Source organism: Acyrthosiphon pisum, chromosome X (assembly GCF_005508785.2).
Source record: "Acyrthosiphon pisum isolate AL4f chromosome X, pea_aphid_22Mar2018_4r6ur, whole genome shotgun sequence".
NCBI classification, from domain to species: Eukaryota; Metazoa; Arthropoda; class Insecta; order Hemiptera; family Aphididae; genus Acyrthosiphon; species Acyrthosiphon pisum.
In genome coordinates, this window is record NC_042493.1 from 47,940,894 (window position 1) to 47,960,097 (window position 19,204).

General features: G+C 26.5%; 1 protein-coding gene across 2 annotated transcripts; it reads right to left on the bottom strand.

Annotated features, from left to right (window-relative positions):
- Nucleotides 1-2,201: 2,201 nt before the first annotated feature.
- Nucleotides 2,202-18,899, bottom strand: LOC100166608 (tyrosine-protein phosphatase 99A). 2 transcript variants are annotated; one of them, XM_001949069.5, is made up of 14 exons: nt 18,308-18,899; nt 15,446-15,631; nt 10,690-10,979; nt 10,346-10,608; nt 9,910-10,214; nt 8,670-8,884; nt 5,466-5,591; nt 5,237-5,403; nt 4,865-5,153; nt 4,627-4,798; nt 3,643-3,773; nt 3,308-3,579; nt 2,668-2,803; nt 2,202-2,599 (listed from the first exon to the last, which is right to left on the bottom strand). In XM_001949069.5, exons 1-14 carry the CDS (start codon nt 18,417-18,419, stop codon nt 2,411-2,413), a joined length of 2,853 nt encoding a protein of 950 aa, XP_001949104.1. In that variant the 5' UTR covers nt 18,420-18,899; the 3' UTR covers nt 2,202-2,410. The 2 variants fall into 2 exon arrangements, with proteins under 2 accessions (XP_001949104.1, XP_003244184.1); XM_003244136.4 differs by having other exon boundaries at nt 9,910-10,196; nt 18,308-18,898.
- Nucleotides 18,900-19,204: the final 305 nt, after the last annotated feature.

Sequence of the window (19,204 nt, forward strand, 5' to 3'; positions counted from 1 at the left end):
TAAATGCTTTTAAAAATATCCAATTGTCGTTTACAATATTTATTTTTTGATAAGAATAATTAGATATGTCTAGTTTAGAATAATTGTGTTATAACAACTGAAACATTTACATTGGTAGAATAATAAATTTAAATATAACTATAGTCATGGTAAACAATAATTACCAACATTTAGCATAGATATATTACCTTAACACAAATTATTATGATTTTATTAAAATCCAATCAGCAAAATCATACATAAAAAACATTTAACTTCAAGTTATTTAATTAATCAAATCCATTAATCAATTAATCATTTAATTTAATCAAATATTTGGTTGGAATTACTGAAGAAAATGGAATGATAATTAATTCATAATAATTTAATGGCTCGAGTTTCAATATAAATTAACTGAGGGGAAACATTGTATTTACGGTTATGAAATTACACTTATAATATTGATTTAATAGTCAAATTTACATTATATAGAAATATAAGAGGTATTTACTCATGATGACCAATGATCAATGAAACATGATTATTCACTTATGTTAATTACAGAAACTACAAAGATTTTGTGATTTATAATGTTTACTTATCTATGTTATGAATATACCCAATCCAAACGTTCCATATACAATTATAATTAGGCATTTTTAGTTTGTACTAAACAAATAACAAAGATTTAAAAATATATAATCCACCATTTTGAAAATGTTGTGAATATATGGACTGCTGATCCATTTAATGTAAACCACTAATTATTTCAGAAAATATTTCTTTTATATAATTTTAAGTAGTCGGAAAATAATAATTTTGGAAAAAATAATATTCTTTACTAATTTTTAAGTTTTTTATTCTTTTAAAAGATAATATACATTTATAATTTTTTCTCCCGAAGTAGAATATTATTTGGGTTAAACAACATAGATTTTTAGTTTCTTAATCAATGATAGAATATTTGTTTGAGTACTTCGAACTATAAAAATCAAATTTCGGACAAGTAATTCATTAGTTATAATTTAAATACTTAATACCCATAAATTACTCGTCCAAAATTAAAATTTTATAAATCAAAGTAGGTACCACTGAAAAAGTATTCTGCTTTAGAGTAATGAATTCAAAATTCATGTTATCTTTTAAAAAAGTAAAACAACTAAAAATTGTAACAATAAAAAAATGATTTTTTAAGTTATATAAAAAAAAAAATATTTTAAATAACTATTTGTTTTTTGATTATTGAGTGTCTTAAATTAAATAGATCATTCAATATCCTAAAAAAATAGGATACATTTATGCAAAAGGCCGCCACAGAAGTGTTTTCTTATACAGTATATTGAGGTAAAAATTGTTTACACATATTATATTAGTCTGTACATCTGGTTAAGCCCAACAAAAACAATTTATATACAAATACACATATTATTTTTATAATAACATCATACACCATTACACCAAAATTATTCACAAATATTTAATAATATAATTTTGTATATTATTTTGTATAAAATAAAGGATTTGTTTGTAAGGTTGGTAATATTTTATTCTAAGCATTGAATAAATAAGATTCAATTTTAACAATAGATTAACAGAACTAATTGCTTTTAAATTTCTCACCCAGGATGTTTTTTTATGTGAATAGAGTAAATTATAAGAGTTATGGTTAAATAGTTAGAATGGTATTATTATTATAATAATGAATTACATAAAAATGAATAAGTGAGGTACATCACATGTATAAAATTGCTTAAATTGATGGAAACCTTTTATACAACTCTAATGGCCTTGATAAAACAGTGATGATAGTAATGGCAGTAAAAAGATATTTTTCTGGATAAAAGATTTTAATGGAAAAATACCTTACATATTTCAAGATAACTTAAATCAAAACAAACAAAATTTACAATAACGGTGGGATGATAACATTTTGAATGATGAAGATATTTATGAAATGTTACTTAGGTATCTTGTGTTAAATTATAGTACTATAATAGTCTTTAAAATTAAAATTGTCGGTCTACTTTATATAAAAAAAGATTGTAAATATGTAGGTAAATCAGAAATTAAGTAAAATATTAATTAATATATTGCAATTATAAACTAAAAATAGTTTGTTATTTCCAAAAATGTTAAAATAAAAAAATGTTGATGATAATTAATTTTTGTAATCACCAATAATAATTATTAATTTATGTTAATTTTAATGAAAGTTTGCTTAGTTTTTTATTACCAAGGTAGTTTTTATTTTAAATTCAGATAAATTAACAGTTGGTTAATTGTGATATAAATTTACTAACTAATTTAAACATACAATTTCTAAGCATTTTGAAGACACTAATAGACTTGTTTAATGTACTATCACGGTAATTGAGTAATTAGTTAAAATACTTAACAGCTACTTTTAAACTACATACGGGTTTATGAATTACTATGATTGAGAAATTAATACTCCATTTTGTTTATTTGGTGAAAGAGCATTTCCATTTGGTAAAGTAAGTGAACTATGACTTCCATTTGCCACATTATTTATACTGGTAATTGAAGTTGATGGTAATACATTAAAACAGCTTCCTCCAGACATGAGTTCCAAAGCCCGATATAATAACAAATAATTTTCCTATTCAAAATAAAGAAAGTAATACACAGTACACTTAAATATAATGGTTTTTTGATAATTTAACTTACTATGTCCTTCCAAATGCCTGGTCTTTGATTATGGTAAAGTTTAGCATACAATGAAATATCAACTAAATTTTCATGTTGTAGTTGCTTACCAATAGTTGTTAAACAGCAAAATATTGCAGCTTCTGTTCCACCAAATCTACAATAAAGTGATATTTAAATAAGCAAGTTAATATTTTTAGAATTTAATTACTAATTACGGTTTTATTATTAAATATTTTAAATTTCAAAACTTAAGACAATTAAAAATTACGAGCTTGATTTGTAAAAAAAAAATGTGCATCTTACAATAAATGGATCTTTAAACATTAAATATTAACATTATAGTTATATTTTTATTTAAAGCTTATTGATTTCAAGATTCATTGAGCGTTAATCAGTTAGGTTAATGGAATAATTTATTGCAGTATTAATAATTTTTATGACACTTTATATAGCATGTCTTATTTACACACTAATATATTACATTTAAATTGTAAAACTATGTTTTAGAGTAATATGAGAAGATGTACTTTTATGAATGTTACTATACATTTTTATGCTACTTTATAAATTATCATACAACTAAATAAATAAAATATGATCATATATCTACATTTCTTATGGTATTTTTAATTATTATTATTTTATATATAATACTTACTTATCTACTACAACAATAGGACCATTCTGGTATTCTAAATGCCACATTTGTACAATTTCTAATAATTTAATCAATGAAGATAATTCTCTCACAGAATATTTACTGTGAATTAATCTAACTGGAAGCATAAAATCATCTTGTACAGATTGAATGACAAGATCTCTTGTTTCATAATCGTCTCCTATTTTGTCTTCTTGAACACTTTTAACTTTGAAATTGTCACTATCTAATGTTGTATCAGAGTCCACAGGCCAAAATTTAATAAGTGAATCCTATAGTATAATTAAAATGTATACTTTGGTTAGTTTTAAATCATTAAAGTAAATAAAACAAACCGTGTCTTCACTCATGTCAGTTAATATTACTACAGTCTGTGCATTGTGGTCCCAGAGCATTTGCCAAAAATCTAAAACTGTATTTTCTAGAGGATGCTGTGTAACAATAAATTCTCCTAGCCGTTTAAATCCTGAAAATGTATAATATAATATTTAAGTAGTACAATCTTATATTAGAAACATTTGTCAAGTTAAAACTAATAATTGTTTTTGCATTTGGGTGTATTGACCAGTAGTAGGCACAAAGGCCTAGTTAGGTTGACAATTTAGAATTTTGTTTTTGGGCAACTGTAGGTTTCTGTCATACCCAGTTTGGAGGATGATCTCTATCCCTATAGTCCGCGACATGAAAAGTGGCCGATTTGTACCGCGACCCGTTGCGGCTTCCCTGCCTGTTAGCCATTGGTTCTCAACCTGTACCACCTCCTGCCCGGCGCACGACGGTCGCAGTACCACGCGTCTGCGCGCAATGTGTATTCCATATTAGTATGAACCACTAAGGCGAAACGTCCGCTAGGTTCGCGACGGTCATCGGCCACTTTTCATGTCGCGAACTATAGACTATGGAAGAAGACCACTTAGTTCCATACCACCCATACATAATATAATTATAGTTTGAATCATAAAAAATGGATTAAATAAGTTATAATAAATTAATATCTAGAATAAAAAGTTATCTAAAAATAATCTAAGAATTCTACCAACTTCCAATAATTAGAATTTATTCCTTAAGTCATAGTAAAAGTGAAATGTACAAAACACTCTAGAGATGGCGTTAAACAATTTTTTTTTTAGCTCATGGATTTTAACTTTTATTTAATTTATAGTTTATATACATAAAATATAAAACTAATAAATTGCAAACTCTAAATACTTTTGTGAGTTTATTATGATTTAAGTCAACTAGTCAATATACCGAATTCCAATCTAAGTCATCGGATTCATTCAATCTTCAATTATTTTAGTGGAATAATAAATAGTTACCAATTATCCAAGATGCATTGATGTAATCACTTCCTTCAATTCCAGGTTTTGGTGTTAAGTGCACTCGAGAATTTTCTACAGGAACAAATTCTTGAGATCTATTTTTATTTCGATTAAAGGGTTTATTTGCTGAAATTAACATATAGTCTGGTGGGACAAATGATGTTATCATCTGTAAGATAATTAAAAAATATTCATTGAAAATAATTTTTTCTAAAATACTTGTTGTCATTCAAACCTTATAATGTTTTTCAAAATCTGAGGCAAATGATGCAATTTTACAATCGGCTATGTCTGTTTGAAGATAACTTGTTAGGGTTTTTCTATTAATACTAGAATACATGCAATTTATTGCTTCTAATAAAGCGTCATGGATAAATATATATTGTTCTTCCGTTTGAACTAAAAAATTCCTTTGCTGTCTAATGTGCTTTAAGAAATCAAATATATTCACTTCTTTTTCACTTTTAATTTGCTTAAGCATAGTATCTAAGACAATATATGTACCAGTTCTACCAACGCCAGCACTACAAAATAAATTTAATTATCATCATTCATCAGTATTTTTAACTTGAAATTAAATTTTAAAAATATAAATTCATTAACATACCTGCAATGGACAACAATAGGACCAGCATCAGCTGGATTAGCACCAGCTGATTTATTCACAAAACTTAAGATCGGCAAAGGATGATCCGGCGTACCATGATCAGGCCAATTAGTATAATGATATTGATATATAGTTCTACCTAATGGCACGTTTTTTTTCTTTTTAGCCTAAAATATATAATTTTTTTAAATAACTTTTATTTTGAAAATATATAATATAATAATATTACTCGTGTATGATGCACTTGAAATGTACGAACAGTATACATAGCCATAAGTTCTTCTTTTAATAGTTTAACCTGAATAAAACCATAGGTTTCTATACCTTCATTTGGCCAATATAAATCACACTTCCTCTATTTAAAGAAACAAACGGTAAGTCAACTTAACATTTTTATACCTTTTTTACATTAAAATATTCTGTTTAACATTATGCAATTTAAAGTCTAAAATGTATTAGAAAAATCTTTACTATTACAGTATGACATAATAAGGAATTTATTGATAGTAAGTTAATGAAAACAAATAGAATAATTTTTTTTCTAATTTTGAATTTCATAATATTTTTAGACTTTAAATAGCATCATACTAAACAGAATATTTTAATGAAAATCTTGATGGAATCAGAACCAATATTTGATTACTTATAACTAGAGATCAAAATAATATTTTCTTAAAATAGCCAAAATAAGATTCTAATATTCTCTTAAATTAAGTATATGCCTTCATATGTAAAATTAAATGAATAAAGTACACACATAATACAACAAAATACTAATATAAATAGGTATATAGGTAAGTAAAAAATAATACTGCTTAAAAAAAAACTTTATCTTATATAGGTAATATTTGATTTATGACGCATTTTTTTTTTAACTAGGACAATTTTTCATTGTTATCTACAGACTATAAAATTAGTGTATGGGTTATAATTATTGTATATACGTTGGTAAATAAATATATAATACGAATATATATATCACTATTATCGGGTATATAATTTATATTATTTACGCCACTGTAACACAAAATATTAAAAATCTATTAAATTAATCGATATATTCAGTTATTCTCTAACATTCTTTATTATACAAAATATTCTTTTATCTTGAAACATTCTAAAATATGCAAAAAAAACTTTTTCCATTAATTTACATGTCTTGTGATTTATAAAGATTTCAAACCCTTGTATGACTGCATAGACTTCACAACATACAAATTAAGTTTTTTATTTTGCTTATTTATTGTTTTATTGTTACGAAGACCTCATACTAGTATTTAATATCTGTCTTACACACGCGGAACATTGCAAATAAATGTAATGGATTCTTACTTAAGTTTATTTATAGTTAATATCAAATATAATGTAGGAAAATATAAATTAGGGCTGGCAGAATTTCAAATTTTGATACTGGTATTCAGTATTTTTTTACTCCTGGTAAATACCAAAAATACTGTACCTCAATAACCAGTATCTATTTTCGATGAATTTAGAAGTTCTTTAATCCGTGAAAAAATTGTCTATCTATTATACATTATGTTTGTAATTATTATGAACTATGACTACATGCATTTTAAGTTATAATTAATGTATACGGTATTTTTGGTAATTACCGTGGCACAGTATTTACGGTAACTGTAAATACTGTAAATACTGAAAATACTGCCCTAAATTATACCAGTGCTTGAGCAAGTTTTTTCTTTTCGTATTCTAATTTTATAATGAATTATAACAGGTACTTATTAGTGACTTGTTATTCTAATATAAACTATAAATAAAATGTAAGATGAATCTGATCAAATGAAGATTTGTATTTGTTAAGTAACACATGTATATGATGTCCTCTTATTCTTAATTACTATTTTTGTGATAAGACTTAGAGCAGAGGACTAATAGTCATAAAAAGTTACCAAATGCAAAATAAAAAATATACCCAAAATATACATTTTAAAATTTCAATTTAATGCCGGCAATACAACATCACATTGTAAACGATTTAACGATCATCTATTTATTAATAAAATGAATATACAACAAATTAATCTTATTGTCTTATCGGCGATCTTCAAGCGCTTTTAGGAAAAACGAGTGCCCGCCGACAGTTAAAAACCATATTATACTATAAAAATCAATGTATGTTTTAAGAAATATACTAAAAATAAAAACTCAAAATATGCATTTATATGCAAATTTTTATTTCAAAACTAGCCTTGATAAAGCATGAAACATATTAGTTTCGTACTCTGCTATTTTTATGACTGTGCAAAACAAATATGCAAATGCTACAAGTCCTCTGCCCTATGATAACTTTTAGTATTTCAGCGTCGTGATGATAGTTGACTTACACTCTTAATTATCGTGGAGAACGATCAATGATAAAACTAAATTTGGATATCAAAGAAAACTAATAAAAGTAGAATATAGTAAGTAGTTAGGTAGTAGGTACTAGGAACACCACTTGCACGGAAAATACTGTCAATCATAAACTCGTATTTATAAACAAAATATTAATATTATCCAAAAAGAGCAAATAAGTGACACTCATTGGGAAATTGTTGATACAAAATGAATATAAAAAAGGTAAGCAAATTCCACTCTGTTTGCAAAGTATGTGTCAAATGGAGTCACTGTAACAGATGTGTTAATTTTGAATAAAAGAATTGGATGTAAAAAAAGTAAAGAAAAACCATAGACAAACTACTAATGTCCATGCACTCCAAATTACAAATTCCGACTTTCAAGCTATACTAAAAAAAAACAACCAATTTGTAATCTTTTGTAACAAAAAATTCAAAATGTGTAATCCTAGTTTCATATAAGTACAATTTATACCTATATGCAATCAGTATGTATACATTTTATCATATTTATTGAAATTTAACACAGAAAACTATCTTGTTTATTATAAAATATAAATTATCTTTTTTTAGAGTATCTTTGACATTGTTTAAAAATCAGTCAAAAACAAATCTGTTTAAGTGGTAAAATATAAATATTTTATGTATACAAATAATGTATGTTAAAAGCAAAATTGAAAAATTGTATTTTATTGTAGAATATATTTCTCAATGTAGAAATTATTTTTATCACACATTCTATAAAATGATCAAAATCTAGCAGATCCTCCGATGTAAGAGATAATGTTATGTTATGTATTTTTAGTTGTAGATTTTAAATTTAATATTAATGCATTTGTTATTGATCAGACTACAAGCAGTTTTAATTTTTATGAACCTCTTTATGAAAATATACGTAACAAAAATGTACAACTTAATTATTTAATTTATTGTATTATGAATTTGGAAGAAAATGCTCTTATAAAATACAATAAAAATGTGTAGAATAATAAATTCAATTTTAAAATTAAAACAATTCAAAAATAAACAATTCATTTTCAAATTTTAATTATATTGATTCTTAAAATATATATTACCCGACCACGTTCCACTAAATTTGTTATCATTACAATAACATAAACATGTTGTTCCCACATCATTTGCCAAAAATCAATAATTGTTGATGGTAATGGTCCTTGTGTACCGATGTATGCATTAGCTTTTTCAAAACCATCAATATAGTTAGCATTTATATAATCAGAATGACTTCCTGGTATATTATTTACGTGGAGCTTAACTCTGCTATGATCATCTGTAAATTAAAATATTATCATAGAAGACATTGATATAGTTTTAAGCAAAAAATAAACATAAGTTGGTCAAATTAGTTTAATTTTGTATTAATATTTTTAATTAAAATCCATTTTTAAAATTATCATGGATAATAATGACATTTGCTGGATAATGGCCAAATTTGAATAACAACAAAGAATAAATAAAAAAACAACATTCTACAGTGTCCAAATTATAGGATATGAACTGACCTCAGGAAGAAAGGATGTCTGAATAAAACAATAAATAATAATTAATAATTAATAATAAATGCACCAATCCAAATCAAAATTATTAATTATTATTTAATAAGAAAAAATAATAATAATATTCAATACAGATTGCGGAAAGTAGCAATATTATAATGGAATGATAATCTATCTGCAATATCCGGATACCCAAATTTCCCATGATGTGAAATACACCTAACGAATTCTGATAACTACACGTACGGTCAGCTTTCAACTTAATACTATTATACATAGTACACAAATACACAGACGTGCAACTTACTTGTAAAAAACTTGTATTTATAACTAGACACCTACAATTAGATATTTAGTTGTAATTTTAAGCCAAGTAGATAAAACAAGGTTCACTTATTACTAACTAATGAATGCACCAAAGCTAGTAGCAAAGTGTTTAAAATTAAAATCATGTTTAAAATTTGGTATTATTTGTGATGATTACTAAGATAAATGAATAAGATTTATCTAACTTGTTCAGTGTGGTTAATTATCTTCTCAAATAAATAATCGAATATTAACATAATTAGATTATGGTGTCACTATAGTATATAAAAGGGTAACAGAAATGTATATGTTAATAACTAAAAAATTAAACATCTTCAATAGGTCAACACTATCCGTAACATATATTATATATTATATCAGATTATATGAACATAGTGTTTATTTGGATACTCTTAGGGAATTTCTTAGATTATCAGTGCAAAATAAATGAGTGTATTACAGTAGCATGATTAATTATAACTTATTTGCTTACATGGAACTATGTTGAGGTATCGGTTTTTTGATTTATTTTCTGGAAGTTGTGACGATTCAGTTGAAAAATCAAAATTCATTGACTCTTCTTGAATTATTTCATATTCTTTGCTAAAACCAATATCTCCATCAACATGCAAATTAGCTACATGCCTAGCAAAACCATCCACTGTCACAACATGAGATTCTTGTTTATGCTTCCACCAATCAGAATTTGGCAATGTTGGTATAGTATGTGACACAAATGGTGGATCCTCCAGATAATAATAAGCAGCATGAAAGTATACCCTACACACAGGATGGCATCTATAGTACAAAACATTTATTTTATGTGTTACATGTAAAGCATCACACATATTGTTAGCTATGGCGATAAAAAGATTTAATTTAAAAATATTATATTATATTAACGTTTATAAACAAAAATGAATACTTACTGCCAAAATAAAACAACAGCTACAATGAATAGTAATCCCAATACGCAACATAAACCAATCAAAAGGGATTTTGTATTTTCAATTAAATTATGATTATTCTTTGAAGTATTATCATTATCACAATCTTTATGTAAGTAGACAGAACGAGGTTCCGAAGCTTCACCTTCAATTAAATGATTGCCTAGGAAACTATTTGTCGCTCCATTTATTTTTAATTCATACATGGTATTGTCTGTTAAGTTTTGAACAATGTACTGATTATGCTAGAAAACAATAATAATTTTACAATTAATTAAATCAAGTAATATGTTACGACACTATTTTAAAACCTATAATTTACATACATTTGAATTGATACTGTCTTTTGGTAATGAAATGTTGAAATTCTTAACAGTATCAGAAGTATCAGAAACATATATAATATATTCATCCACTGATCTATAAAATAGTCGAGGTGTAGTCCATTGTAAGAAAATAGATGTACCATTAGTTCCTGGTACACATGTAGCATTTGTAATAATTGGTGGACCTGGACCATCAACATCAGTATATTGAACTATCGTATCTGAAGATTCACTTTTTATATATTGATCGCATTTGGCTACAATGTGTACTTGGTACTCAGTGTAAGGTACTAGAAATTTAAAAATATAAGTCGATAAAAAAATGTACAAATACATATTATAATTGAGATTAGACATTTTGTTTCAATAACAAATAATAATAGAAATAAGTAACTATTTATAATAAGATAATGTATCATCTAAAATTTTTTGTAGTACCTACCATGATAACATTACTATTTGAATTACTCAGTTAGATGGGTACATAATGGATAATATATGATATGATATGAATTGTTTAGTAAAACATGAAATATAAACTATCATTAATTTTAAATATTTGGAAGTATAAAAGTTAATTTTGGTAATTAAATTTGAATTAAATAAAAAATAGACTTACAATGTTTGGTTCTGTTGTATACTCAAAGTCAACAAATAATTAACTTAATAATAAATTTAATATTTTCAGAATATTATCAAATATATTCTAGAAAATAACCATAAAAACAAATAAATTTAATTAAAAGATGATAATAAGTCAAAGCTTATAGTCAACTTGGAAATGTGTTTAATAATAAACAAGACGTACCTACTAGGTAAGGGACTATTGTCATAAATGAAAATATTGTAATAGTAATGAATAAGGCTTTTAAGGCAAATGTATTTTTTTTTTTTTTGATAATGATAGAAAAATAATTCTTATATAAAAATGTGTTTCATTTACTTTCTAAGCTAACGAACTTAATTTCAGTTTTTTTGATTTTTATATTGCGTATTAAATTATAAATTTATCAAAATAGTATTAACGGTACAAATCAATAAAAGCTCAGAGCATATCAAATGTGTGAGTGCCTAAAAGACTTTTTGAATTTTGATTGATACAAATTATTCTGGTATGTATAGTATCTAATTTGATAATTTTGCCTGACACAATTACAAAACTAGAAGCATGAGGTTTTTAAAATATTCTGCGTGTATTGTATAATTTTTTAATTGCCTTATTGAAATAATACATTAAATAGTTTTTTTTTGCCTTTTTTCACATTTTAAGTCCTTTTATTTATTAATTATATTGCATTAAAATCTAAACACTAGTAATAAGTGTCAAGAAATATAGTTTTATATAATATTTTATGTAAGGTGTAATGTAATTAAAAAAATTAAATTGTTTTAAGGGAAAAATTACACAAATATTAAGTTTTTAAGTACATTTAATTTAAAAAAGAGTAAAATATTTTAATCATATGGTTTATTGTTTATTTATGAATTAGATGGCATTACTAAAATACTATGGCCATGACTATTGCATAATTAATTAACAAAAAATAATACTTTTTGTGTTTTAATCATTAGTAGGTACACTCTATTCAGAATAAGAATTCCCACTTTCGCGCACGCAACTGAACCGCCGGCAGCTGTCAGACCCCCCTGGCGAGTGTCGGCTGCGCTGTGATTGGTCGCCAGTTGTCGACGGCAGCCTTCACCGGTCGCAATCGTATACGTATACACCTGCGGAACGTCGGTGGGGGCGTTGCTGCAAACATTAGCGCCAACTGGTGGCAACAGACATGTGCAAACAAGACGAATTTTCGTCAAGCGAGTGGGAATTCTTATTCTGAATTGAGTATAGGTACTTAAAATTACAAGGTTCTGTATTGATTTCACCCAGTGCCGCAATAACCGGGTGTGTTGCGTGTGTCAAACACACGGGCCCAGAGCCTCAACCCCATAATGGAGGGAATGGTAAAAATTTAAAAATATATATAAAACAAAAATAAAACCATTTTGTTATAATAATAATTATTAAAGATTGAACAAGATTGAACAATAGATTTTTTTTTGTACACAACATTATCATACATCAACGTTTCTTTTGCAGCCCGTATAACCGAGATTAATAGGTAATAGTTTGGTTGCAATTGATTGAAGTGCGTCATGCGAAAGAGCGCTCAATTTGAACAATTTAGTGTGAGTGTGTTTACGTGTCTTGTTAACCTCAAAATTCCAAAGTATATTTTCACATTTGGAAAAATTAATTGTACAATACCTACTCAATAGGTTAATTTTTCAATTTTCAAGAGTGAGGGCGGGCCCATTCATTTTATTTACACACGGGCCCAAATTGGTGTAGTTGCAGCACTGATTTCACCATTGCGATGTAACAACTAAATACTAATATAGGTACAAGCAAATATGATCAGTTAAATTTTTTCATTATTGAAAAAAGCTACAATAAATATTCCATATTTAGATCTGATATGATTTATGATTAAATCATATCAGTATCATTGAATACGAAAAAAAATTCTGAGAGATAATATGTATGGATCAGAATATATTTTTAAGCAGAGTAATGTACATATAAAATTATATTTTTATAATCATTAGCATTTTCTTGATTTAAATTAAGTTAAATTAATTTTTGTCAAAAACAATTTGAGAACAAAACTGTTATTTCTCGATAAAATATTCAATTTGATCAGCAATTCGAAATTTAAACACAAATAAAAGAGAATATTATACCCATGTGTTTTTAATAGTTTAAAATGTCAGTAAGAAGTACTTATGAGGAACCTTGTATTAAATTATGAATTCCTAAATCCAAGAATTAAAAATGATCTCAAATATAAACTAAGCAAATTAGAAAATTTCAAGTAGGTACCTACAAATTGTTAAAAATTATAATTAATATTTTAAGATTTAATATTATATATAAAATGATAGGTAATATTAGTAATAATGGAATGATTCAAAATTTCTAATATAATTTAAATTACAGATCAAATATCTAAAAAATTGTTTAAAAAATAATCATTACATTTAATTTACACTACAGACAATTATACAAAATTTATAAAAATGTGTATAATATGTGACTACAATTTATTTGGTATTTCATTTTTAAGCCAAGAACCAAAAACTATCAAAAAAGTTTAACTTTCATATGTTTATAAAAAAATTAAAAAGTTCCAAAATATTTTTGAAAATTATATAATTTCTAGAAAATTTTGATATGAATTTTAAGTCCTTATTCTTTTTAATTACATTTAAAAAATTGATTTGGTTTAAAATTTACATTACATAAATATCATTGAAATATTTTCCCCTTACATTTTGCAGATATATTATGATATCAGAAACCAGCATCAATGTTGAAGTTTGAGCAATATTTTATTTCTAAGACTTGATTTTTAAAAATCCCACTTTAAAACCAAAACATATTTCTTTCTCCAATTAGAATTTAAAATAAAATAAATATACCAATAAATATATACCTATCTATATCAAAATATAAAATTCAATGTCACAGTAAAAGTGGTAATGCTTTTGTGAGTATTAATGACAGTTTAAAATAATTATTTAACCAGTTAAAACCATTAAATAATTAATATCCACTACATTTTATACTCATATGTTCAAAGTAATATTATATAATAAGATCAATAAAAAACAGTTGAAATGTGTAAACTATGAAGTAGAAAGAAAAATGTAAATTTAATATAGCCAATCTATTCAATAAAATATATTACGACATTTAGAACTTATATCATCATTATACCTAGGTAATTTGTGTTATAAATTTGTTATTTGTTTATTACTTTTAATAAATTTATTCAAATATTTTAAAGATTTAGTAAAAAATAGGTCGTTGCTTACACTTCTTAATTTATTGAACTTTTACTAAACACAATTAGAAATTAAAAATATGTAAAATTTTAGGTTGAATATTAGATAATTTACAAATATATTCTGGAATTGGATATTATATAAAACATTTTAAAATATTAGTCTGGTATAACGAAAAAATATATCAAAACAGATTTTCAACTATTAATTCCAACATTAGGGCAGCTTACATAAATCACCAGTAACTTTAAACAATTGGTGATTTTAATAAAATTTTTATTTTTACTTTATTATATATTTAATTGTTTTTATCCTCTTTTTTTTCAAAATTAAATTTAAACAATAAGTATCAATATTAGTAATATGTAGTAATAAGTAATAAGTAATAACAATGATAGTAAATTAATGTAAGCAAATTGTATTGGCTAATAATTAATAAATATTTATATAAAAAAAAGGATATTATACTTATTTTTATATAAGCAAAAAAAGGTTATTCAATATGAGGTCCCGGTTTGATAATTTCAAAATCTGGCAACCCTAGATTAAGGTAATTTTATGTCCAACTGGAGTATAAAAATGAATGAAAGATGTTTCAGAACTGAATATTATAAAATGTCGAGGACTTATCCATATTCTACAAGCAGTAAGTTCACCTCAGAGGTTTCCAACCTTTTTAGTTGCGCGGACCACAAATTTTGAAAAAAAAATCTTTGAAGCCCACAAATAGGACATCTATATACGTATGCATATAATATATATACATAATTTATTAGAAATAAAAGAATTAAAAACTGCTGGTTTACCTAATTAATTAGAATTTAGAAGACTATAGAATAAACATTTTCCATTATAAAATAACTAATAAGAATGGTGTGTTTAGAAAATTTTAAAACAGTTATATACTTACTGAGATTTACAATTGTATGTGTGCGTGTATTTGCCATTAATCTTGCATATGTGTTATTGTCATGTGAATAATAAAGATAGTAATTGGTTATTCCATCCTCGCCATTTTTTGGTGCGAGCCATGTTATTGTTATTGATCGACTGGTTACATTAGCAACAGTTAAATTTTGTGGTTTGCTTTTGGTTACTGTAACAATAAAATATATATACAATTACAGTTTAAATATAAACTATTCCATTAAAATTCAAACAAAGGTTCAAACATTAAATTGTAAATTTAAAAAATACAGTTAGAAAATTTCACAATACATTTTTTAAGCCTTGTAAATGAAGTTGACAACAATGTATTTGATAAAATCATAATTAGGATTTAAAACTAATTATAAAAGAATAAAAAATAGTAAAAGTATTATTAAGTGTATTAGTATATATCAATATACATATTATTCAATAATAAATAATAGGTAGGTAATAACTTGTTATTTTTGAATAAAATAATTTCTTTATTACCTAATTCAAAACAGTTTATTGATAATAGACGTAAATTTGACTTAACACCTATCTATTATTTTAAATTAGATATAACATCATAATCAAATAATTATATTTTGAATCTGAAATCTATCATTTGTACCTATTAAATAATTTAAAATTAATCATACAAACCTAATCAAAATTTAAAAATAATTTAAATAATTGAATATCTGGTACCTACTTATTATACTTACTTATACTACCAACTTATTCAAACTTTTACTGGTCTACCAATGACCATAGATGCAAGATATGCTAATTAAAATTAGGTCTATATTTAGATTTTGAAGAAGTATTGAAGTAATATGGTATTGAACAATTTTTGTTTTATTTTTAAATTAGGTATATAGGTAGATAATATAAATATGTGTTACAAGGGCCGGTATTCATAATAATAGTACAAAACGTTAATAAAAATTAATGTATCAAGTATTATTATGTAAGTATATTATTATATATTAATATCTATATTATACTTTTGTTAAAAATAAGCTAGCTAACTTTTCTCATGTAAGTCATGGAAAGGTTTTCAAGATAGAGGTTTTTTTTTTTGTTTTGTGTCATGTTGGTACGACAATGATTTAGTGACTTTCTCAATAAATAAATCTAATTCTAGATATAATATTACGATGTATGGTTGCACTAATGAGATAGACTGTAATCACACTTCTAGTTAACCAAAATAAATAGTAAGGATTTGTTTAAATAAGTAGAAATAGTCTAAAAGGATCCACAAAACATAACTTTAAAGATGTAGGTGTCTTGCAGTTCTTGCAGTAAGATGCTTATACGAAAATGTTTCATTATATTTTTAGTTAGGTAGGTAAACAGTTTAATATAGATAACAAATTATTATGAGGATTTTAGTTGTATAATTGAGTAAATAAAAACATATGATATTCCAGTAAAACATAAATAAATCAGTCGTTTAGTCAGACTTTTGTGGATTATTTGGATTCGGTTTATTTTAATGCAATGCCAAATGAGTAAAAAGACTTAAGTAAAATTTATAAAAAATTCTATCTGAAAATATAAATATTTAAGGAAATTAAAGGTATAAATGGTTATTTTTGGAACTACCTAGATAATTAAATGTATTTATCTAATGTTTACCAACATTTCAAATTTATCTTTGTAAAATAATGTTTATTTTTTTTTTAATCTATTTTTCTTTTGATAATTTGGTAGTTTGATAATATTATTACAATAACACACTTTTGTTATAATAAAACCTACAATTATATGCTACCTGAATTTTATGTTTTAATATTATTCTCTAACTCTATCACGAGCAATATCGTAAATGAGTTAGATAAATTAATTTATTAATGAATGTATTGAATATTTTATGTCTTATGTGTATCAATTTAAACATCAATTTACTACAGTATACCTATCATAATGACTATGGACAAATAATTTTTTTCATAACGTTGTATGGATAATTTTATAGTGAGCTTGTACTTTACTATTGATACAGGAGGTCCCTAATATTAGAATAGGTATCTTAAGGTGCTATGGTTACAGTTTACTACTTGGACTGATGCAGACCTCATCAAATGTACGCATAAATATGATAAGAAAAATAATATATGGGCATACTCAGTGCTCGACTTGGTGGGGAGAATTTTAGCGTACCCCTACTATTATTTTTAAGGGAAGCGCAGGGGACGCTTCTTCATTCTGCATTTTTATCAAAATGTGCAAGATACCATTATAATTTGTCTTATGGATTATTTTATTACCGCATATCTATAAATTAGTTAATATTAACTAATTATTACTATACCATTAATTAATTTACTTTTATTAACTATCAGTTTGCGTTTGTTATTATTAATAATAGCTATAATATATATATTAGGCATATACCTACAGCAATTACCTTGGTATGTCTTACTTTTTTTAACTGATTATTTATAAATATTTTTTATATGATTTAAAAAGAGTTATTAGGGGATGTGGGGGCATAGCTCAAGTTTACCAAGTGATGGGGACTCTCTTTTTTAAAGTAAACAGAGTCCCCTTACTTTAATTTTGCCAAGTCGAGCTAAAAGAGCACAGTCAGAGGAAAGTGCTCGAAAGAGGAGTGTATGGAATTAGGTACCTACTTGGAAAAATCAATAAACTGAGTGAGTGTCGGTTAGCAATCTGCAAACGAACAAAACGTATGAACCATACGGAGCCATCAGATGCCGGCGTTACGGAGCACCCAGTAAACTATAGGGGGTAGGTAGGACGGGCAACTGCCAGCCGGGACCCTCGGTGATTATGAAAGCGTAAAGACGACAGAAACGAGACACCTCTTTGCTGGAGATCATGGACTTACCCTGTGAATCACAGTTGGTTTTGTTTTGGGCGGCTGCGCGTCCGATGCAAACGTACAGGCAATTGGGACACGAGAACAAGACGAAGCCCAGACACCATGTTGCTATCCACATCTCCCGGACGGTATGTGTGTACGATATGTGCGGGCGTTCACGACGCGGCGTGGCGTCGTACCGTCACGATGGCACCGTCGTTGTTGCACTGCCTTTCTGATTTCGGTAACGGTGGCGCGTTCATCGCATCCGCCGATTAGCGACCGACTGACGGCGCGGCGCGGGCGAGCACGTCATTATTCCTATTGCAGTAGCCGTACGGCACACGACGCGATCCGCGCAGCGCAAACGACGACGACGGACCGGCAATATGATGCATCAAGGAAACCGGGCGACGCGCGCTTATAATTATTACAATTTACTATTACAGCCGCTGGTATTTACGATTTACGGCCGTGCAGTCGTAATCGCTGGCGAGCGGAGAAGTTTATTATCATAGACAAATACTACAGCATTAAATTGCTTATAATATTTTAATATTTATAAATTATAATATTATTACGGTTGTGGATACCGTCGTACACCGCCGCACTGCCGCAGTGTTTACGACGATAGCTTATCAGTTTATCAAGTATCAACGCCATCGCCGATGATGCCGCGGATCGAGGTAACTGCGCCGGCGCGGCGGGGGCAACGGTGGTTTTACACGATCGCACGCACGCGCACGAGAAATGCCAATATATATATATATATATATGCATATCATAATATTATTATGCCATGTATATAATGCTGGTCGCCACTGTAAGGTTGAACGAATTTCAGCCATGGTTGAGCTCATTCACAGGACGGGACGCATAATTTGCAAAAGCGGGAACACTTGGACTCGGACCGCCTTTCTTTCT

Excerpts from the sequence above, each read along its gene's own strand:
- LOC100166608 (XM_001949069.5), bottom strand. The coding sequence starts at position 18,419 with ATGTGGATAGCAACATGGTGTCTGGGCTTCGTCTTGTTCTCGTGTCCC. Across the intron at positions 8,885-9,909 it reads ATACCTCAACATAGTTCCAT|ATGATCATAGCAGAGTTAAG; the intron begins GTAAGCAAATAA and ends TTTAATTTACAG. Across the intron at positions 5,154-5,236 it reads CCTATTGTTGTCCATTGCAG|TGCTGGCGTTGGTAGAACTG; the intron begins GTATGTTAATGA and ends TTTATTTTGTAG.